We start from the raw sequence: 22,522 nt of genomic DNA on the forward strand, positions 1-22,522 counted from the left end.
ATCTGACTGGGGCTAAAGCAAGAGGGTCGTGTGGCACGGAATCCCCTCTGCTGCCGAAGTGGCCTTCAAGCAGGCCCAGGCCCTCTTGTGGGCAGGATGAGTATACCCCTGTCCGCTTGCCCACAGATGCCTGTCTCACCACGGTGCAGCAGAATGGTGCCCATCCCCCACCTTTCAGGAGAAGGGTGTCTCCTGCCCACTTCCCACGTAAGCAGGAAGAGGTGCCGGCAGTTCCACATTTGGGGTCACATTTGGGCTGACCAGGGCTGTGTCAGCCTTACTGAACTTCCCTTACCCATCAGGCATGGTGCTGAGCTCCCTTGCATACCAAGGCCCAGTTTTATTGGCCACATTGGCTTCTGGACCCTTGGCTGTCTCTGACTTTAGCCTTCCTTCGGGTCTCACTGTCCAGATCCACCATCAGTCTTCTCATCTCCACAGAGCCAGCTCCCTTTTCTCCACATTCTACCTCTTGATCCCTGAAGTGATGGGCAAATGTTTGCCCCTGTCTTCTCTTCCGGTCATGCTGTGCGCAGCAGAGCCCACATGGTACAGAACAGCGGCTGGTCACTTACCAGCGGCTGGTCCCTGGAAGCAGGGACACCAACAAGCTACTACTTCTGTCCAGCAAAGACATCCTCATGACAGTGGTGGCAGAGGAAGAGACAAAAAGGTCAGATGGAAGAACATGGCCTAACGGGAATGGGCTGGGCTCCAGGGTGACAGGATGGGGGTCCAGAGTGGAATGCAAGGTTTGTGGTGCCATCTATAATACAGCAGTGCAGAGGAAAACTGAACATGCGGCTTCATTTGACTTTTGTCATCCTGAAGGCCTAAAGATATTCTGGAGGAGGCATCAGAGTGACCATGGGAACATACAGGCTCTCAGCCAGGGAGAAGCTAGACTTCTGGATCAGGGTGCACCGAGGGACCCTTGAAGAGGAGGGGCAGTTTATGGAAGTAAGGAACTGGTAGGGAGCTGCGTATGAGCGCAGAACTCCAGAGAGCCTGGGTCTGAGAAAGTCCTGCTGGATTTGGGTTTGAAGAGGATGTGGGGAAGAGACAGCCTCTCTGAAAAAGGTGGAAGCCACAGAAGCCTGAGCAATGGCAGCCAGCAGAGGCTGACTTTATAGCTGAGCAGACCTGCAGACATTACAGATGAACTGATGACACCACAGGGTGGGTGGCAGTGATTCCACTGACCACAATAGGGGGAAGGTAAGAGTGGCAGTCAGGCCTCCTAGCTTGGAAACTTGATCATAATAATGTCTTAGAACAATAGGGGACCCTTACACTAGATCTCCAGTACAGTATCTGGTCCATTTACAAACAGGGAGACTAAGACCAGAAGCTCCAATTCAGCAAGCCTAGCTGCACCCTCACTCCCCAATGAAACTGGGGTCACAGCACCCAGACTGGGTCTTTTTGAGCAAAGGGCCAGAACTAAGCCTATTGAGGCCAGCACCCTAGTTCCTGTGTGGGTAGAGGTGATGGTTCTGTTTTGAAACTCTCCTTCCTGTCCTGACATTGGCAGCAGAGTGCAGGCTTTACATAAAGGACCCGTGCAGCGGCAGAGTTCACCGTGGACAGTCCACTAGCAAAGCTGGCGCTTGTTGGGCTTAGGTTCCCTACTCTCCAACACTCCCATTCCAGATTCCAATACCCTGGGGACTGCTGGGTCAGCCTAGCTCATGTGGTGGCCTTCCAACTCTGGCCCAAGTTCTTGGGGGAAGGGGCCTCACACTCAGCTGGATAACATTTAGGGGCAAACTGTTGGGTGCTCATTCTTCAGAGCATTCAGTGGTCTGTATGGGCGGTGAGGGATCCAGGGCCTTCCACCTAACCTGCGCCCACAGGCACAATCTGGACGCAGGATCAGAAATCAGAAGATGGGGCGTGAGCCAGGGTCTACCAAGGAGGCACTGATCACCCACTGGCTATAAGACCACGACCCGCACACACATGACTCAGAGGCCTAGTCTCCTTCCCCTCCCCCACTTTACTCCTCGAAGCCACCCTGCCCCTAGGCTCCCCTCCCTTTCTGGACCTGTATGGAGGGATCTACGCAGGATCGGGGGCGCCCCCCGTAGGCCGAGAACGGAGCTGCATCCAGGCCTCGCCCTCCGAGACGGCACCCACTCATCCCCCAAGACCCTTGCCAACCTAAAGCCCGGGCAGGGACCTTGTCCCGGCTTTTCCCGAACGCACGTGGTTGCCCCGTCGCCTGGGCAGCACCCTCGCCCATCCCCTGCGCGCGGGCCAGATTGCAGTTGCTATGGCTGCGGGAGGGGAGGGGGCGCGCAGCCTGACGCCCCGCCCCGTCCTGGCGAAGCCCCGCCCCCGAGGGCCCCGCACCGCCCTCCTCGCCGTCTGTGCGGCTGCTGCAGCTGCCGCGGATGCGCGGGGCTGCGGAGGGCGCGTCTCGGGCGCGGCTGGGAGCAGAGGTGAGAGGTCCGCGCCAGGCCCGAAGCCGAGAGAGGCTGGGCCACGCCGGCCGTCCTCCCGGGATGCGGCGCTGAGGCCCAGCATGGCCAGCCAGGGCCCCACCTTCCCGCTGCACCGGCTGGTCTGGGCGAACCGGCACCGCGAACTGGAGGCCCTGCTGCACAGTCGCCAGGTGAGGCCCTGCCTGCTGGGTCCCCGCCCAGGGCTATGATCTCGGTCCTCAGCCGCGTCCCATTTCCCAGCTCCCAGCTCCCAGCTCCCAGCTCCCAGCCCGATCAGAAGCCCAGATGACCTGCCCTCCCGCTTGAGCCTGTGGCCGCCTCTCCCAACGCTGGGCCTCATCCCGCGCTCTGCCCGCCTCACACGGCATCACGCTGTCCAATTCACTCATGTCACCACCGAGCAATGCTGATTACAGACCCAAACAAAACTCATGGCCAAACTAATGACATCCCTCACCTGCATCTCTGACCAGTCCCCGCCACCAGAAGGCCAGCACCGCCTGTGGCAGGAGGCAGGAGAGGTGGGCAAGCCTTTCCCATCAGCTCCCTCCCCTCCCTGGCCATATGGGCCACTCTCTGCCATCTCCCTGGCCTGACTGCTGTCCTTATTTCCCATCATGACTCCAGCCCGTCCCACCTCTAGACTCTGCCTTGGCCTCTGCTCTCTTCCCCTGTGCTGAGTGTCCATCTCCCTCAGCACAACATTGAACAGGAGGACCCCAGAGGGCGGACTCCCCTGGAGCTGGCTGTGTCCCTAGGAAACCTGGAGTCTGTGAGAGTCCTCCTTCGGCACAATGCCAACGTGGGCAAAGAGAGCCGCCAGGGCTGGGCAGGTATATGGAGGGCAGGGCTGCTCCCAGCCTGGGAGCGGGGTTGATGAGTAGGAGTGAGTTGCACAGGGCCAGGGACATTGGGAAGACTTCCCTCAGCAGCTGGTGCCCCCAGTCCTGCAGGAGGCAGTCAGCACTGGAGACCCTGAGATGGTGCAGCTGGTGCTTCAGTACCGGGACTTCCAGAGGGCCACACAGAGGCTGGCTGGCATTCCAGAACTGCTCAACAAACTCCGCCAGGTACAGCCAGGCACAGGATGTGTCCAGTAAAGGGGGATGGGGTACCATGGTGGGGACCACCTGGCCCTCAATAAATCTGGGTCCTAGGGCACCCAGCCCATGCAGCACTCTGCCCACCCGGGCCTTGATCCAAAAACAGAGTCTTGTGGATGAGACTGGGCTCTTTGGAATGAAAGCCTTCACCTGCATGGAGGGTCCTAGGTGCCCCAAATCTCTGCAGAGTTTTAGGCTTTGGACCTCCTGGAGAATACCAGTTTCCTGGAGGGAAGCAGTAGAAACAGCCAGGCCCCTGGAATATATAGTTCTGTGCCCTCTCCATCTTTTCTCAGGTGTGTAGAGGGGCCTTGTGGGCAAAGCACACTACCTCATGGCCTCCCAGGGGCAGCCCTGGAGGGTTCATTATGCCCCCTTTACTAATGCAGCCTTAGGAACTCATTGCCCACTCACCTAGTTCCGTGTTTTGTGGCCTGTTGACTGGCCTTATGTCTTCAGATGCTTATGACTTTCATATGTAGACCACACATGACCCCCCTTGGCCCAGCCTCCCTGGGCAGGGTTTGGTTGTGTTGGGACCATAGCTGGGCCATGGGAGTGCAGCAAGATTCCCTTTGGTCTGCCCAAGCATCAGGCCAGGCCCTTACATTGGCTCTGGTCTCTCTCAGGCCCCTGATTTCTACGTGGAGATGAAGTGGGAGTTTACCAGCTGGGGTGAGTGGCGATCACTTGGCTCCCAGAGACATGGAATGGGGTCTTTGGGAAGACCCCTGGTGACCTTGGTGCTCCTCCAGTGCCCCTCGTGTCCAAGATGTGCCCAAGCGACGTGTACCGAGTATGGAAGCGGGGTGAGAGCCTGCGAGTGGACACCAGTCTCCTGGGCTTTGAGCACATGACCTGGCAGCGCGGCCGTAGAAGCTTCATCTTCAAGGGCCAGGGTGAGCTCTGGGACACATGCCAGGGGGCACGCTGGCACCCCCTGATTCTTGGTGGTTTTGGAGGGTGATGCTGTCCTTTCTGCATCATCCAGAGGTGGAGACTGATGTGGGAGTGGAGGGCAATGCAGGGACTGCGGCTGGACCACTGAGCCCCTAGCAGAAGAGGGTAGCCTGCTAGTGGGGCCCAGCACTGACATGTCCCTCCTCCCTGTACCCCTGCCACTGCAGAGGCTGGAGCCCTGGTGATGGAAGTGGACCATGACCGGCAGGTGGTGCACACAGAGATGCTGGGGCTCGATCTGCATGAGCCCGAAGCACTGCTGGCCGCCATGCGGCCCAGCGAGGAACATGTAGCCAGCCGCCTCACCTCCCCTATTGTCTCCACCCACCTGGACACTCGCAATGTGGCTTTTGAGAGGTCAGCTGGGGCCTAGGGCAGCGTGGGTGGGATGAGAGAGGTAGCAGAAACCACAGTGGATGAGACCAGGGCTGTCCGTGAGCCACTGTCACAGGATGGTCAGTCTGGGGGAGGGGTGTCCCTGGCAGCCCTGTGTCCTTCCATGGCGCACTCTTGTGGCAAGCTCGGAGCCTCTAAATACTCGGTGCTGGCTACTGCCCTCCCAGGGAAGGGGCAAGGCCAGGATGTCCTGCATTTCTCTTTCTCCTTTTTTTTTGTCTTTTTTTGTTTTTATCGGTACCAGGGATCGAACTCAGGACTGCCTGCTTGCAAGGCAGGCACTTATGCCACTGAGCTAAATCCCCAGCCCCTTCTCTTTCTCCTTTTTTTCCCCAGTGCTGGGAATGGAACTCAAGGCTGCACACATGTAGTCGAGTGGACTAGTGCTGAACTACATTCCCAGCCACTTGCCTTTTTTTTAAATCAAGGCAGGGCCCTGCTAAGTTGCCTAGTCTGGCCCCAACTTGCAATTCTCTTGCCTCAGACTCTTGAGTAGCTCAGGTCACAGGTGTGTGCCACCATCACTGTGCCTGACTGTCCCTTTTCTTGACTTCTGACTTCACACATTTTCCATAAAAACAAGCACTGAGGCTATGATTCAAGGCTGTGCTGGCTTCTCATTAGCAACAGCCATGTTTGGGGCAGAGTCCTTTCTAGGTAGCCAAGAAACCAAAAGTGTTACTTCTCTAATAACGTATGATCCTGATTGTAGTGTTGTAGTGTCAGGCTTTGGAAACACATTTTTTTTTTAGTCAGAGTCTTGACATGCAGTTTAGGCTGATATTTAACTCACTATGTAAGCCCAGGTTGGCCTCAAACTCATGGTGATCCTCCTGCCTCAGCCTCCCAAGTACTGTATCACCACACCAGCCAAGCCCAGCTCTCAAGAAAAAACTTAAATTATTACTTGTTCCCATCCCCTCCCCTGACCCTAAGCATCTACTAATCTGCTCTCTGCCTCTGTATACCTCTGTGATTTGGACTTTCATATGAATGAAATTTTATTTTTTTTATCAGTACCAGGGATTGAACTCATGACCACACGCTTGCAAGGCAGGTGCTTATGCCACTGAGCTAAATCCCCAGCCCTATGAATGAAATTTTAAAATGTGACCTCTTATGTCTTGGCCTTTTTCACTTAGTATAATGGCTTTTTGTTTGTTTGTTTTGTTTTCTTTTGTTACCAGGGATCAAACTCAAGACCGTGCACTTGCCAGGCAGGTGCTTATGCCACTGAGCTAAATCTCCGGCCCCCTAGTATAATGTTTTTTAAGTTTCATCCAACTCGTACCATGTAATTACTTCGTTCCTTTTTTATGGCCAAATTCAATTGTGTGAACATACCACGTTTGTTTATTCATTAGTCCACAGACAGACACGTAGGTCATTTCTATTATAGTATTTGTCTATTATCAGTAAGGCTGCTATAAACATTTGCATGCAAGTTTTATGTGCACATTTGTTTTCATTTCTTCTGGGTCCGTACATCAGAGTAGAATTACTCTGTCATGTGGGAACTCAATATTTAATTGAGCAACCGCTGAACTGTTCACCAGAGGAGGCGTGCCACTTTACATTTTTCCCAGCAGTGTAGTGTGTGAAGGTTCCAGTTTCTCCATATTCTCACCAATGCTTGTTATTAATTTTTTTTTCTGTTTTGTTTTGGTTTTTGAGACAAGGTCTCACCATGTAGTCCAGAGTGCCTTGAGCTCATTATATAGCCCAGGCTGACTTTGAACTTATGGCTATCCTCCTTCCTGAGCCTCCCAAGTGCTAGGATTACAGGTGTGAACTGCCATGGCTGGCTCATTGTCTATTCATCCATTTTTGGATTATTGCTATCCAAGTGGCAGTGAAGCACATCTCACTGTGATTTTGATTTGTGTTTCCCTAATGACTTTCAATATTGAGCATCTTTTCATGTGTTTATTGGTGATTTATTTCTGTGTCTTCTTTGGAGAAATGTCTGTTCATACCTGTTACCCAAGTTTTTAAACTGGCTTATCTTTTTCTTATTGAACTATGAGAGTTCTCTATGTAGACATGGTGGTCTTTTTTTAAATTTAAATTTATTTATTTATTGTTTGTATTTTTGAGACAGGATCTTGCTATGTAGTTCAGGCTGGCCTAGAGCTCACTTTGTAGCCTAGGCTACAAACTTATAGAAAATCCAGGTTTCGAACTCACAACGATCCTCCTGCCTCAGCCTCCTGAATGCTGGGATTATAGGTGTGCACCACCACGCCTGGCTCTGTGGATCTTTGCACTTTCTTTTTTTTTTAATTTTTTTTTTTTTGTCTTTTTCATTTTTATCGGTACCGGGGATTGAACTCATGACCGCCTGCTTGCAAGGCAGGTGCTTATGCCACTGAGCTAAATCCCCAGCCCCAATCTTTGCACTTTCTTGATGGTGTCCTTTAATTTTGATGCTGATAGTTTATTTTTCTTTAGTGGCACTTATTTATTTATTTTTGTGGTACTGGAGATTGAATCTGGGATCTTCATACTGAGCTATATCCATGGCCCTTTCTTCTTTTTAATTTTGAGACAGGGTCTTGCTGAGTTGCCTGGGTTGGGCTTGAACTTTCAGACCTCTTGCCTCAGCCTCCCAGAGTACCAGGATTACAGCCGTGCCCAGCTTGTGCTTGTTATCTCTAATAATATTTTGTCAAGACTAAAGTCACGGAGATCCCCCCACTCCATTTTCTTCTAAAAGTTTTAGCTCTCACAGTGAAGTCTTCGACCCATTTTGAGTTAATTCTATTTTATTTTATTTTATTTATTTATTTTTTGTCACTTGCTTGTTTTTTTGAGACAGCATCTCATGGTGCCTTATACCTACTGTTCAGCCCAGGCTAGCCTCACAGCAATCTTATGCTAGCCTCCCACATGCTGAGATTTTTTTTGTGTGTTATTGTTTTGTTTTTGTCTTTTTGAAACAGGATTTCACTATGCAGTTCAGGCTGCATAGTTTCAGATTTATAGTTCAGGCTGCATAGTTTCAGATTTACAGAGACCCTCCTACTTCAGCCTCCCAAGTGCTGGGATTACGGTTATGCACCATGACACCCAGCTTCAGACTGTTATTTTGTTGTTTTGGTACTGGGAATCAAACTCACAGCCTTGTGCTTGTCAGACAGGCATTGTACCAGTTGAGCTATATCTCCCATCCCTTCAGACTGGTCATTATGAAGCCCAGGCTAGTTTGAACTCACAGTGATCCTCCTGCCTCAGCCTCCTGAGTGCTGAGATAACAGGTATGCATCACCATACTTGGTTTATTCTTTTTCACTGCTGAAGGTTGATCTCAGCATCTTAACACTGAGCTTTTATAAAAAAATTTTTTTTAGCTAGGCATGGTGGCACATGCCTGTAATCCCAGCACTCGAGAGGCTGAGGCAGGAAGATTGCCGTAGGAGTTCAAGGCCAGTCTGAACTATGCAGTGAGACCCTGTTTCAAAAAAAAAAAAAAAAATTCACCAGGTTCCTGAATTTTCCAAGCTGGGTTCAAATCTGTAACCCCCATGGTGCTGGGATAACAGGCCCATGCCACTGTGCCTCGCTTGCTTTCTCCTTTCTGATTGCTGTGAGTTGAGTCTGTCATTTCCAGTGTGTTCATGGTGAAGGTTAGGTTACTGGTAAGAGAATTCTGTGTGTGTGGTACTGAGGGTTAACCAGGCCCTTCACACTTAGCTGTGTCCTCAGCTCTTTCTTATTTTGCAACAGGGTCTCACTAAGCCTCATGCTGCCCAAGCTGAGCCTGAACTTGAGGATCCTCCTGCTTTAGTCTCCCAGAGTGCTGAGATCACAGGCATCTACCACCAGGCCTCGCTTCTTTGTTTTCAAGTTTTTGGCACGGGGTCTCAGGGTGGCCTCCGCTCAACATGGTTCTCCTGCCTCAGCCTCCTGAGTGCCACCATACATGATTTTTCTTTTCCTTCCTTCCCTTCTTCTTTCTCCTCTTTCTTTCTCTTTGTCTTTCTTTCTCTCGTTCATTCTTTCTTCTTTTGATACCAGGTCTTGCTGTGTTACCCAGACTAGTCTCAGATGATCTTCCCTCCTACCTTAGCCTTCTAAATATAGGTGGGCACCACAATGCCCAACTCCTCTTTCTTTCTTTTTATTTATTTTTATGTTTTGTTTTGTTTTGAGGCAGGGTATCGCTGTGCGGTTCACGCTGGCCTTGAGCTCACTTTGTAGCCCAAGCTGGTCTCGAACTTGCCACAATCTGCCTGCCTCAGCCTTCCAAGTGCTGGGATAACAGGAGTGCACCACCACGCCCGGCTTGCTTGCTTGCCGGGATCAAACTCGTGACCTCATACTTGCCAGGCAGGTGCTCATGCCACTGAGCTAAATCACTGGCCCCCAACTCTTTCTTGCAGCAATTTACAGCTATAAATTTCCCACTCGGTCTGGCATTAGCTGTGCCCTGTTGTGATATGTTGCGCTTTCATTTCTGTTTATCTCAAAGTATTTTCTGACTTTTTTTATTCTTTCAACTACTTTCCTCACATTTGTAAGTTCCTAAGTTATTTTTTTCTTTTCTTTTCTTGTTTGTCTTTTTCCTTTTTATCGGTACCAGGGATCGAACTCACAACTCCCTGCTTTACAAGGCAGGCGCTGAGCTATGCCGCTGAGCTAAATCCCCAGCCCCAAGTTATTTTTTTCTAATTTCATTCCATTGTGGTTGGAAAACATACTTTGTGTGCCTTCCGTCCTTTGAATCTTATTGAGGTTTCTTTTATCACCCACCATATGGTTTGTCCCAAAAAATGTCCCATGTGCACGCGAGAATTGTATTGTTTTATAGCTGGGTGGTGTGTTTCCCAAATAGCTATAAAGTCTAGTTGATGCTGTTGTTCATTTTTTCTGTTTCTTTGATCTTTTGTCTGTGTGTTTTACTCAGAAGTAAAAGTGGGCTATTGAAGTCTCCAGCTGTCATTTGGAATCGACATACTTTTACCTTTTCGTTATGGAAAATTTCACATGGGCTGGGGATGTGGGATGCTCCTGGGTGGTAGAGCACTTGCCTGGCACACACAAGGCCCCAGATTCCATCTCAGGCACTAAAAAAATTAAAAATAAAAATTCAGATGTACATGGAAGAAGAGCTAAATCCCTGTCCCTGTCCCTTCCCATTTTAAAGCACACCCCAGGTGTCAGACCTTGTCAACAGTGAATGTTTCTGCACACAAAGAAAGATGTTTTCTAATCCAGCCCAGACAGCATTATCACATCTGATAAACTTCCTCAGGATCATCTAGGCCCCGGCCTTGTTCAGATGGCCCCAGATGGCCCCATCCGCAAGGCCCCTCTGAGTTCCTCCCTGGGAAGGGACCCAGCACGCCGTCCTCACCAGCTCCTGTTTGGTCTGTCACAGGAACAAAAGCGGTATCTGGGGATGGCGGTCTGAGAAGATGGAGACTGTCAGCGGCTACGAGGCCAAGGCAGGAGAGGCCAGTGATGGGGGCTGGGGTAGCAGACGAGGCCCAGGAGTTCAACTCCTTTTCCACACCCATGCCCAATGTGGCAGGAGAGGCGGAGTAGTGCCAAACACCCATGGGAACTCATTGGGGCCTGAGGGCCCTGCTGAGCCCCACCTCCACCCCGACCAAATTTGCTTATTGGGTGACTCCTGGGGTTCAGACCCTGCCACCTCCTCCACTGTGGGGAGTGAGCCCACCTGTCTCTGGGGTCCTGTGCTGGTGAGGCTGAGTGTGGGGAACAGGCTCTCAACCCCCAGCTCTCCCTGTCTCTCCTGCTCCCCAGGTATACAGTGCCACCAACGTGGAGCTGGTGACACGCACACGCACAGAGCACCTCTCTGATCAGGACAAGTCGAGGAGCAAAGGTAAACCCAGGTGCGCCTGCCTGCTGCCCAGAGTAGTCCCAGAGAAGCTAGGAGGATTTCCATCCTCTTTGTCCCTCTGTCCCCCAGCAGGAAGCTCCCAAGTGGGGAGCAGGGGGTGGGGCAGGCTGGGCTGTGGCCCACAGTCCCCTCACGGCCCCCTCCCTTCTCCTCAGCGGGGAAGACTCCTTTCCAGTCCTTCCTGGGGATGGCCCAGCAGCACTCCTCCCACAGTGGGGTGAGTAGGGGCTGGGAAGGGCCAGGCCAGAGGGGGGCAGGGCATCATCTGTCCATCCTGAGGCTAAGTGTGGTTCTGGGGCCCACCCAGGCTCCTGTGCAGCAGACAGCCAGCCCCACCAACCCCACAGCCATTTCCCCTGATGAATACTTTGACCCCAGCTTCAGCCTGGAGTCCAGAAACATCGGCCGCCCCATCGAGATGTCCAGCAAGGTACAGAGGTAAGGTTTGGGGGCTGGCTGGGGACTTCCTTAGGGACAGGGGCCCCACAAGCCTTTGCAGCCCCCTGTCACTGTGATGGACCTGCTCATCTAACAAGCTTCTGTCTGGATTCTGCTCTGGAGGGCAGCAGCCCCGTGTCTTATCCATGGTCCTAAGCACCAAGCATGCTCTGTGACCCAGTGTCAGTCACAATTCTTTGGTGAAGGGCCGGGGATTTGGCTCAGTGGTGTAAGTGCCTGCCTGATGAGCACAAGGTTGTGAGTTTGATCCCAGGTACAAAAAAAAAACAAAACCCAAAACCTGTAATTCTTTGATGAACCAATGAATAAATGAATGGGTGGCACCATCCTGTATGGTTTTCTAATTTGGTGAGCATGTGCTGGAGGCCAGGCAAGACAGAATGGGAAGGGCATAGAGCTCTGCCATCCTGGCCTCTGGGGCAAAGAAAATATCTTCCCTTCCTGGAATCTGATTTCCTCTTCAATGAAATGAAGTCATACTTGCCCTCCCACCTCTCAAAGGACCTGTGGCCAGTTGACTTATACCAGGCCCAGCACTCTCCAGGCTACCTTATGGATCTGCTCAGCCAGGCCGGAATTCAGGCTTTAGGAGTCCTGACCCCAGGGCTGAGCTATTCAGCAAAGTGTGCAGCAGTGGCCGGCTCTGTGCAGAGGAGGAAGATGAGGCTGCAGATGAGGCACAGAAAATGGCCCACAAGGGCCAGGGATTTAGCTCAGTGGCGTAAGTGCCTATCTGGCAAACATGAGGTCATGAGTTTTGATCCCCAGTACCAAAAAAAAAAAAAAAAAAGGCCCACAGCCTGGCCCCTGCTGTCCTCACTCAGACCAGATAAACTGACAAAACCATCATGGGTACCAGTGTAGCCCTAGGTTCTGGGACACCAGCCACAGGGTTAGGATACAGGTTACCAGGGGAAGCAGGCAAGGGCAGCTGAGCAGAGAGGATGGTACCCCAGGCAGGTGACCAGAGGTGGTGGGCCTCAATGGGAAGGCCACCAGAGAGTCCCTAACCCATGTCCTGTGGTTGGCTGGACAGATTCAAGGCAACACTATGGTTGAGTGAGGAGCACCCACTCTCCCTGGGTGACCAGGTGACACCCATCATTGACCTGATGGCCATCAGCAATGCTCACTTTGCCAAGTTGCGTGACTTCATCACCCTGCGCCTTCCCCCTGGCTTCCCCGTAAAGATTGGTGAGGGGGCATCCTGGGGCAGTGGGATGGGGTGCCCCAGGGAAGGAGGCCTATAAGGGTCAAGTGGCTCAGGCCTGGCTGTCTCCCTAGAGATTCCCCTTTTCCACGTGCTCAATGCCCGAATCACCTTCAGCAACTTGTGTGGCTGTGATGAACCCCTGAGTTCGGTGTGGGTGCCAGCCCCCAGCTCTGCCCTTGCTACTTCAGGTACCCCACACGGGGCACAGAGGGAGGCTGTGTGGCTCTCTAGGGGCTGAAGCATAGGAGCTGAGTGTGGTCCCTCTTCTGCCTCCCCAGGGAACCCCTTCCCATGTGAGGTGGACCCCACTGTGTTTGAGGTCCCTGAGGGATACAGTGTCCTGGGTGCTGAGCGTAGTGAGCCCCTTCGAGACGAGGACGATGACCTGCTACAGTTTGCCATCCAGCAGAGCCTGCTTGAGGCGGGCACGGAGGCAGAGCAGGTAGGGCTGTGGTGGGGTGGGGGGTCCTGGCCTCTGCAGCCACAGGGCCAAGGTGACAGCTCTGGGTTCTGGCTGCTGCAGGTGACTGTCTGGGAAGCTCTGACCAACTCTCGGCCTGGTGCCCACCCTCCTCCCCAAGCCACTGTGTATGAGGAGCAGCTTCAACTGGAGCGGTGAGGCCCTATGGGACCCACCAGGTCCCTGCCTCAGCCCCGTGGGTCTGAGCCTCCAGCAGTCCCCTGGCTAGTGGGTAGCCCAGAGGTGCTGCTCCTAGGACCCTGTGTCTTCTCCAAAGCCACCGTCCAGCAGTGGTGCTGCCCGCCACCAAAGGTGGCATGAGGGACAGAGAGATAGGTCCTGCTTGTCCTTTCTCATCATTGTCCTAATTCCCCAAAGCTATGCACCCCACCCCTTTTCTCCTCCCACAGCCTTCAAACTTTGGTCTGCTCTCTCCTCTCACTCCTGTCTGGAGGGCCCTCCAGGAAAGCCTGCAGCTGTCCACAGAGACCAGGGTCCCTGGATCCCCCGAGAGGACACTCTCGTCCCTGGCTCCTCCGAGCTTTGAGGAGCAGCTTCGCTTGGCCCTTGAGTTGTCCTCTCGGGAGCAGGAAGAGCGGGATCGTCGGGGGCAGCAGGAGGAGGAGGACCTCCAGCGGATCCTGCAGCTGTCGCTCACCGAGCACTGAGCCACATGGCCCTTGGAGGGCTAAGGCCACTTCCTCCGCCCACTTTTATAATTTATTTATTTATAAACTGTCTGCTGCTGGACTTGGGGCCTGGAGCCCAGGGATGGCTGGCAGAGGCACTGAGATGGAAATAAAGAGTCTATTAGCAGCAGGCTTGCTCAACTCAAGCTGGGGGCTCTCGGGTGGGAAGCACTGAGGAAGACAGCATGGGCAGTGACCTCAGAGCTGGCTTTGGATCCTAACTATGGCCCCTTTAGCTTCTCTGAACTTCTGTTTCTTGGACTGTAAAATAAGGAGACAGCCCTCACACCCGGGACTGTGTGTTGGGAAGGTGAAAGGAACCAACATCAGGTGCTGTCCCCTGCGCCCTGCCCACCTACCGGGGACCCACGTCCCTATCTTCTGACCTGGCGTTCTAGGATCCTGGTAAAGATAAGGTGGGGTCTGCAGACCCTACTCACAGCCCCCATCCCTGTAGCCCAAGCTCAGCTTCCTGCCCTTACTCCAGTGTGTTCTAACAGGTGACAGTGCCTAAGTTACTTCCTCAGCAGTAGCTGGGAACCGGCTCAGCCCTCCCCTCCTGGCCTTGAACACGGATTTGAGACTCCTCTGTGAGGTTCCTAGGCTATCCTCCTGCCCCTAGCCATCCGTATTGGGGACTGAACCCAAGACCTTCAAGCTGAGCAACTCCCTTTCCCATTTTTTATTTTGAGACAGGCTGTGTAAGATCCTCCTGCCTCAGCCTCTAAGAGTGCTGGGATTAGAGGCCTGCACCACCATGCCTAGCTTCCTGGGCTACTTCTATGCCCCACCCATTTTGCCCTGAAGTTTGCTGTGTCCCAAAGATTCATGCAGAATTGGAGACATTAAGGCCAGCCAGCAAAAAACATTTTGGGGTGAGGGTTCCTGATTTAGGACCCACTTTACCTGATCCTAAGACCTGCCCCATCCTAGGGTCCTACTTCTGTTGATCTGTTATGGCCCAAAGAGGCTCGGGCGCAGGTGATCCAACTGGGCGGGGCAGGGAGTGCTGGGCCACTTCCTGGGAGGAGAGGCAAACCAGAGAAGAAGTACCAAGTTGGGAATCCGCACCTGCGCCCCGCCCTCAGCCCGCCTCCAGCGTGGATGGGGCGGGGCGAGGCGAGCCACTAGGGGCGGGCCGTGGTCCCTGCGTGCGGCCTCCGCAGCCAGGGCTGGCCGAGAGACTGGCCCTTTAAGGGCCGCCCCCGAGGAGGTGCCAGGCTCTGGCGGCTCCTCTCTCCTTCCTGGTCCTGCGGGGCAGGGACAGTCCTGGGGCTGTGGGAGGGGGCCCTGCCCAGTGCCCGCCCAGACGCCCCCGTCTAACTCCATGGCCCTGGTCACAGTGAGCCGCTCGCCACCGGCCAGCGGCCACTCCACGCCTGTGGGGCCCGCGGTGAGTCTGGCTTGGTCCCATCACGCAGTTAGCTGCCAGCTGGGCCTGGGGGGTCGCGTCTGCCCACGGTAGCCTCTGCTCACTCTTGGGGTGGGCAGGGGGGACCTCGAAGCTTAGACTCGAGGGGGTTGGGGTCGTCTTGGGGATCCTAGGAACTCGACCAGGGCGAGATCTGGAGTGTTGAGCGCCAGCCCCGTCTGTGGAGGCCCGGATCCACGCAGCTTTCCCACGCCTTCGGCATCCCCAGCCCACCTGTCCCGCCACATCTGGACTTGGGCTGGGCTGGAGCTGGGCTCCCCAGGGCATGCTGGTCGGGAGGGGGTGGGGGGAGAAAGGAATTGGCATCTGACACCTCCCCTCCCCCCTCACAAGGGCTGGGCGTTCCCTGCTGCTGCCCCCCACTTGGAGCCCCTGGAGAAGGGGATGGGAGGAGGCGAGAGCTCCCCGCCCTCACTCCCCGCTGGGGGCTGCTTCCTCAGCAGGACCCGGCAGCCCGGCGCAGAAGCCAGCTCCAGCGCAGGTTAGCACCTCTCCTGAGATAGACGCCTCCGTCTAGCCCCCAGGACTGGCTACTCTCATCCAGGTGTTGGGAACAGAGGGCATCCTGCAGGGCCAAAACTCTGCAGTCCATAGGTGGGCCCTGGTTCGGGTGGGCTGGGCTGCTGGGTCCTGCTGGCATGTGACCAAACCCAAGAATTGCCCTGGCTTCCACCTTCCCCTGGTCAGCTGGTGCTCCCTTTACCCACTACCCAGGACACTGACTCAGGCCAGTAGCCATAAGCCAAAGAGCAGGATGGGACGGCAGGGGCTAAGGACTCTTGGATCCCCAGTCAGCTTTATTGTGCCTCCAGGTGGGCTGGCAAGAGGTCTGGCCAGGCCAGCTAGAGGGAGGGGTTTGAGAGCCTAAGGCTTGTTCTCTAGATGTGGTTATCATCTCTGGCCCCTTGGTTATCCACTCTCCTGCCCTCTGGGGATGGGCCAGCGATCCACAGTGACATGCCTCCATGGGATTCAGACACTCCCTAAAGTTTGAGAAGCCCAGGCTGTAACGATTCCCCATGGCCCTGCCAGGCAGAGCTTTGCAGTGCTCCGAGGAGCTGTCCTGGGACTACAGGATGATGGCAGGGACAATGGTGACATACCTGACGCCAGCTCTGAGCCAGTGGTGGAACTCGCTGGTGAGGAGCAGCCCCAGGGGGACCAGCCAGATGGGCAAGGGCCCCAGAGTCCCAAGAAACAGGAGCAGAGACAGCACCTGCACCTCATGGTGGAACTGCTGAGGCCACAAGATGACATCCACCTGGTAAGGGGTCCCCCAGAGCCCATCAGAAGAGGGATGGGGGGCTGTGTGTCTGGGGAGCAATGGTGTGAGAGCAGGGGGCACCCTGTGCAGGAGAGGTTACCCAGACCCCACGAGCCTGCTGTTTCAGGTAGACATCCTAATGGGTAGGCCATGTCTGCAGCTCTGGGGAGCTGGGAAAGGACAGGGAGATTAGTCCTGGGTACCAAATCGGGCCAAGTTAGGTCCGTGGTATGGGAGTCACATGGAGGGTCACTATTCAGCTAGGGGAGAGATGGCAAGGTGTCCACAAGGCACCTGCCAGTGGCTGGTGTGCTGTAAAGGCCAGGCAGAGGGAGGGAAACCGCTACAGGGTGGTGGCCTCCAGGGGCGCCTGAGGGCCTGCTCCCAAAAACCTGTGGAGACACCTGCTGTCAGCAGCACAATGTGACAAAGATGTGCTCTTTCCCAGAGCAAGGTTTTGAACAGAAGCACTGAACTGTGCTGTAAGATTAGGTCCTTAATATTTCTTTGAAGATAACTTTTAATATTTATTTAACAGTGCTGGGCATGGATCCCAGAGCCTCATATATGCTAGGCAAGCACCCAGGCATGATAAGCATTTCTTGAATGAAATGATGGTAACAGTAAGCGATAAGATCTTTAAAAACCTCATTCCTAGGCAAAACCAAAAATCCAGCCACTGTCAGTTCTGTTCCCCTTATTTGTCCATACACTCTCCCTTTAAGAGTCATTAATCTTTGTACTCCGAAGGTTGAGGCAAGAGGGTCAAAAGTCCAAGCCCAGCCTGGGTAATTTAATAGGAAACTGTCTCAAAATAAAAAGTTTAAAAAGGACTGGGGATGTAGCTCAGGGTGAAGGACCTGGGTTCAATTCCCTAGTACAAAGTAAAAATAATAATAATTGGACCATGAAATCCAAATGTTGGGGACTACTGGATTGGGGCCACTGATCTTTGCGGGGGCTGTTCTGCCCTGCAGTGTGTCCAGGTTGGTGGAGTAGAAGCAAGGTTCTCACCATAATGCTGGGCTCCTCCCCCTATCCTCCCAGGCAGCCCAGCTGGAGGCCGCCCGACCCCCAAGGCTCCGATACCTGCTGGTGGTTTCCACGAGTGAATGTGTCAATCAGGAGGAGACAGTCCTCCTGGGTGTAGATTTTCCTGATGGCAGGTAGGGGTGAGGAGAGGAGGGGGAGGGGCAAGGAAGGGAGGTGGGGGCAACAACTCTCCCTGTAATCTCTCCCAGCTCTCCCAGCTGCACCCTGGGCCTGGTCTTACCCCTCTGGAGTGACACCCAAGTGTTTCTAGATGGAGATGGGTGAGTCGTGACGATGGGAAAGGAGGGGCCTGGCACTGGGGAATAGCAGGACTGGAGCTGGAGAACTGGGGTCTACCTCAGCTCTAGCTCAGATTCGCTGTGTGATCCTGGGCAAGTCACCTAACTTCTCTGGACCTCAGCCTCCAGACGTGTGATGGAAGGGCAGGTTCTCTGTCTGTCTGAGAGCCTAACATTGGTTCCATGGCACCCGTCTCCTACAGGGGCTTCAGTGTGACATCTGGAGGGCAGAGCCGAATCTTCAAGCCCATCTCTATCCAGACCATGTGGTAAGTACAGCAAGTCCCAGCCTCCTTCTAGACAGATGGCTACAGTACCTGGTGAGGGCAGCAGGGAGGACAGTGTGGCCGTTTTCTACTCCTGTTCCAGGGCCACTCTCCAGGTGCTGCACCAGGCGTGTGAGGCAGCTCTAGCCAGCGGTCTTGTGCCTGGTGGGAGTGCCCTCGCATGGGCTGCCCACTACCAGGAGAGACTGAACTCTGACCAGAGCTGCCTCAATGAGTGGACGGCCATGGCTGACCTGGAATCCCTGAGACCCCCCAGTGCGGAGCCTGGCCGGTCAGTGTGGGTGGGGACTTTGGTCAGGGGAGGGAGAGGGGTCTCCCAGCAGAGAGGAAAGGGGCCCTTGACACAGGGGCTCTGCTCCCAGGCCCTCAGAGCAGGAACAGATGGAGCAGGCGATCCGGGCCGAGTTATGGGAGGTGCTGGACACCAGTGACCTGGATAGCATCACTTCCAAAGAGGTGGGCAGGGTGGGCAGTGGACCAAGATGTGGGACTCCCTAGCCAGGGCAATGGGATTCCCTCTCTGTAAAGTTCTTCCTGCCTTGCTGTCCTCTGGTCCTGAGCCACTCCAATACCTTGGCCTTAGCTCTGTCTAGATGGGACAGGGTACTGTTGTTGGAGGCCCCAGAGGGAAAGGGACCAGGACTTCTCCCCTGCCCCTGCCTGCAGATCCGCCAGGCCCTGGAGCTGCGCCTGGGGTGCCCTCTCCAGCAGTACCGTGACTTCATCGACAACCAGATGCTGCTGCTCATGGCTCAGCAAGACCGTGCCTCCCGCATCTTCCCCCACCTCTACCTGGTGAGCATGGCTGTTTGGGAAGGGCCCAGAGTGCCGTGGCTGCTGGTGAGAGGCACGGGGAGGTAAGAGAGCCTGGTGCTTCTCTCCCTCAACCCCACAGGGCTCTGAGTGGAATGCGGCCAACCTGGAGGAGCTACAGAGAAACAGGTGGGGTTCCAGGCCTCTCTCCCTTTCCTTGGTCTCCTACAGAGGCTTTCCTGCAGATTTAGGACCCCCAACCACTCTCAGCAGCACCCCCTAGGGTTTTTGCCCTTACATGGGTTCTCAGGCCTCATCAGGACAGAAGCTGCTGCCCACTGGCCAGCCCCTGGGCTTCTGTTTCCCCTGTCCCCATAAACAAGTCTGGAAGCCAGGGCCTTGACCATACTCAGAGAAGGGGCAGAAGCACCTGCTGCTATACCAGCTGGCCATGTCTTAGACAAGAAGGGTGTTCTTCTCCAAGGGGAGAATTGACTGCCTACTTTCAGGGCTACCTGTCATCTGTCCAAAGCTTTGTGGGAGACCTGCTATAGCCTCTGCTGCTGCAGAACCACCCAAGCTCAGTTTAGCAAAAAAGCTGTTCTTCAGCTAAATTGGCAATATAGTAGAAGGATCTGTGTTGCAACTGCCTGCAGTTACCTGGACTAGGTGGGAAACTCAAGCCTAGCAAAGTAAAATGATGTGCTCAAGGTCTGACACCTGGTTCAGTCCTCCTCCCTGCAGCCTAACTCAGAAGCGAAGACTAGACAGAAATGCCCACAGTCTGCGGGTCTGCGGGCCAATGTGCCTGGTGTCCCTGCCCACATCAGTCTGGCCTTGGGCCCTCTGGTACAGGGTCAGCCACATCTTGAACATGGCCCGGGAGATCGACAACTTCTTCCCTGACCGCTTCGTCTACTACAATGTGCGCCTCTGGGATGAGGAGTCAGCGCAGCTGCTGCCCCACTGGAAGGAGACTCATCGCTTCATTGAGGCTGCGAGGTCAGGTCTCAGAGGCTGGGTCCTAACTGCATGCCGGCCCTGTGCCTTCATCCTGCCCAACCTACACTGAGGCCCCATCCCGCCTCCGACCTTGGGTGTCCTCACTTCCTTCCCCTCTCTGACCTCCTCTGTGCTGCTGCTGTTCAGTGTGGGAGGGCTGGGGCTGACTGTGTTCTGCCTCCGCAGAACCCAGGGCACCCGGGTGCTGGTTCACTGCAAGATGGGCGTCAGCCGCTCGGCTGCCACGGTATTGGCCTATGCCATGAAGCAGTATGGCTGGAGCCTGGAGCAGGCTCTGCTGCATGTCCAGGAGCTCCGGCCCATCATCCGCCCCAACCCCGGCTTCCTGCGCCAGCTGCAGACCTACCAGGGCATCCTGACTGCCAGGTATGGTGGGAGCAGTGGGGCATGCTGGGGGGTTGCTGTGTCCCCTAAAGCTGACGCAGTTACCTCTTTGCAGCCGCCAGAGCCAGGTCTGGGAGCAGAAAGTGGGTGGGAGCTCTGCAGAGGAGCCCTTGGCCCCTGAAGTCTCTATATCACTCCCGCCACTCCCACCAGAACTGGGGGGCAGTGGGGTGGCGAAGGTTACAGGCTTGGAAGAGAGCCAGGCAACCCCAAAAGAAGAGTCTGGGCTGCGGCCCCGAATCAACCTCCGAGGGATCATGCGATCCATCAGTCTCCTGGAGCCCACTTCAGAGCCGGAGAGTACCTTGGAGGAGGCTAGTAATCTGCCAGAGGTGAGGCTGGGCTTCGGAGTGCCACAGGTGGGGGCAGGGCCACAGGGAGGTGGGTGCATGGGAACGATCAGTACCCAGTCCACAGTGGCCTTACTCAGGGTCCCCTGGCGCTCAGGACCTGTGGGGGCCTGCTCCTTGCTCCCTCCATACTGTCACCTTGACACCTCTCAGCACCAGGCAACCCCAGCTTGCCCTGTGAGCACCCTGAGGCCGGGAATCATGTCCTGGACATCTCCCTTTCATCTCACAGAGTGGCCAAGGAGACCAGTGAGGGCAGGCGAGGTCACTGAACCCAGTATCTGAGGAGCCGCAGTCAGGGAGCAGGGGCAAGCTCACCCCGGCCTAGGTCACAGGCAGCTTCCAGCTTAACTAAGGGACTCACTTTCTATGGGGCTGGGCCCCCAGCCATGGAGACACCTCCTACCCTAGATGGGGGATAAGATGATCACTGAGGCCCTCCCAAATCTAGGGAGCCACATGGCAAAGGATGGGGTGTCAAGGCCTTAGCACTCACACTACCCAGTACTGACTGAGTTGAGGGAGCACCCTGTGGGCTGAGTGCTGCAGGGAACAGGCTGACAGGAAGCTGGCCTTGCCTAAGGAAGCCAAGCCCCACCGTGATGAGGCTGAATGGCTTGCCTTGGAGGAAGGAGAGTCTGCTGAGTGGGCCACACTGGGGAAAGGCTTCCTGGAGGAGGCCCTGAGCGTGAGCGATAGGGAGGCATGCAGTGTTGGTGCCCACTGCAGTGGGTAGAGGCATGTGTCCTCACTGGGCACCAGACACACACGTCACATGACCCAGCTCAGGCCCAATGCCTAGAGTTTCATTGGTGCTCACTGGGCTAACTGTATACAAAGGCAGAAGGGTTAAAGGAGGAGAAGAGGCTGACAAGAGAGCTGGTGGCAGGTGAGGGAGGCTGACGGAGGGGCAGAGGGAAGCTGTACCTGGTGAGGTCAAGGAGCACAGACAACAGAGCTGGGTGCTGTCTTCCCTTCTCTGGAAATGTGGTCTGAAACCAGTTCAGTCTCTCTGTATTCATTCAACAAACACTCTGCCCCTACCCTTCTGGCTCTGAACTCACCATGGCGTTTCTTCCTTACCTCCTCCCCTACCCAGGTTTTCTCCTCCCATGAGTCTTCCGATGAGGAGCCTCCACAGCACTTCCCTCAGCTCCCAAGGCCCGAGGGAGGCCCCAGGGTCCATAAGGGGCCTTGGCCTGCCCTGAAATCCCGCCAGTCTGTGGTTGCCCTCCAGACCGCTGCCCTGGTGGCCAGACGGACTCAGGCCTTCCAGGAGCAGGGGCGGGGAGAGGCTGGCCTGTCCTCCACAGGCAGGCTCCGGAAGATGGTGAGGCAGGCCAGTGTGGATGACAGTGGAGAAGAGGGTGGGGCCTGAGCCCTCACACATACTCACATCCCCCTAGACACTAAAACGGGTGATCCACGGCTCCTGGAACAAGTTCCTCACACCCTCTGTGGGCCCCAGACCCCTGTCTCCACAGTCTCACGTCCCACCACCTTACATCTCAGACCACGTCCTGTCAAGGGCTCAAGACTTCCAGGGGCTGGGGGTTTAGCTCAGCGGCATAAGTGCCTGCCTTGCAAGCAGGCAGTCATGAGTTCGATCCCCAGTACCGATAAAAAGGAAAAAGACAAAAAAAAAAAAAAAAAGATTTCCTCTACACTGGGGATGTGGTAGAGCTACTAAAGGTGCCTTTGGGGATGAGACCACCCTGGTTTTACTCTCAGCTTGGCCTAAAACACTTGCAGCCAGAAAATCAAAAAAAAAGAACTTTTCATGGCAGTTTTCCTGGCTCACCCTCCTAATCCCCCCACTTTCCCCCATTTCACTCCGGGAGTCATCCAGGCCAGAGATCATGGCCCCCAAAGGCAGACAGAACCTTTAGGGCCCTGCCCTGGAGGCTCTGGGAACATTGCCAGGTCACCTCCCTCACACACCTCACAAATGGCCCCCACTGCCCCCAGTCCTCCCACGGCCCACACTGGGTCACAGGGCACCTGGCCAAAGTCTTGTCTTTCATGGCCTCTGGCCAGGCAGTTTTTCATGTTCTTATAGTATCTGGCTTTATACTGAGAAATAAAAAACATTTTCATAGTAA

General features: G+C 54.8%; 2 protein-coding genes across 20 annotated transcripts; both read left to right on the top strand.

The window, feature by feature from the left end:
- Positions 1-87: 87 nt before the first annotated feature.
- Ankrd13d (ankyrin repeat domain 13D) lies at positions 88-14,075 on the top strand. 17 transcript variants are annotated; one of them, XM_063227603.1, is made up of 18 exons: positions 88-673; positions 832-960; positions 1,857-2,617; positions 2,921-2,968; positions 3,145-3,280; positions 3,393-3,517; positions 4,180-4,225; positions 4,306-4,449; positions 4,678-4,867; positions 10,287-10,362; positions 10,676-10,757; positions 10,931-10,992; positions 11,083-11,213; positions 12,271-12,428; positions 12,519-12,635; positions 12,726-12,889; positions 12,971-13,062; positions 13,318-14,074. In XM_063227603.1, the coding sequence occupies exons 3-18, from the start codon at positions 2,276-2,278 to the stop codon at positions 13,769-13,771; spliced, it is 2,367 nt and encodes a 788-aa protein (XP_063083673.1). In that variant the 5' UTR covers positions 88-673; positions 832-960; positions 1,857-2,275; the 3' UTR covers positions 13,772-14,074. The 17 variants fall into 17 exon arrangements, with proteins under 17 accessions (XP_063083673.1, XP_063083672.1, XP_063083676.1 ...); XM_063227602.1 differs by having other exon boundaries at positions 832-2,617; XM_063227606.1 differs by having other exon boundaries at positions 88-2,617; positions 13,372-14,075.
- Positions 14,076-14,751: 676 nt separating this feature from the next.
- Positions 14,752-22,522, top strand: Ssh3 (slingshot protein phosphatase 3). Of its 3 annotated transcripts, none has more exons than XM_013150821.3 (14): positions 14,752-14,989; positions 15,142-15,509; positions 16,061-16,292; positions 17,340-17,458; positions 17,534-17,605; positions 17,827-17,892; positions 17,993-18,181; positions 18,273-18,366; positions 18,577-18,705; positions 18,806-18,852; positions 19,519-19,665; positions 19,852-20,052; positions 20,126-20,402; positions 21,520-22,522. In XM_013150821.3, exons 1-14 carry the CDS (start codon positions 14,924-14,926, stop codon positions 21,796-21,798), a joined length of 2,286 nt encoding a protein of 761 aa, XP_013006275.2. In that variant the 5' UTR covers positions 14,752-14,923; the 3' UTR covers positions 21,799-22,522. The 3 variants fall into 3 exon arrangements, with proteins under 3 accessions (XP_013006275.2, XP_005003078.2, XP_003468334.2); XM_005003021.4 differs by having other exon boundaries at positions 14,758-14,989; positions 15,472-15,509; XM_003468286.5 differs by having other exon boundaries at positions 14,759-14,989; positions 15,469-15,509.

The sequence above is a fragment of the Cavia porcellus genome, unplaced genomic scaffold (genome assembly GCF_034190915.1).
Source record: "Cavia porcellus strain 051 isolate PalLab524CR breed Dunkin Hartley unplaced genomic scaffold, mCavPor4.1 scaffold_17, whole genome shotgun sequence".
Classification (NCBI taxonomy): domain Eukaryota; kingdom Metazoa; phylum Chordata; class Mammalia; order Rodentia; family Caviidae; genus Cavia; species Cavia porcellus.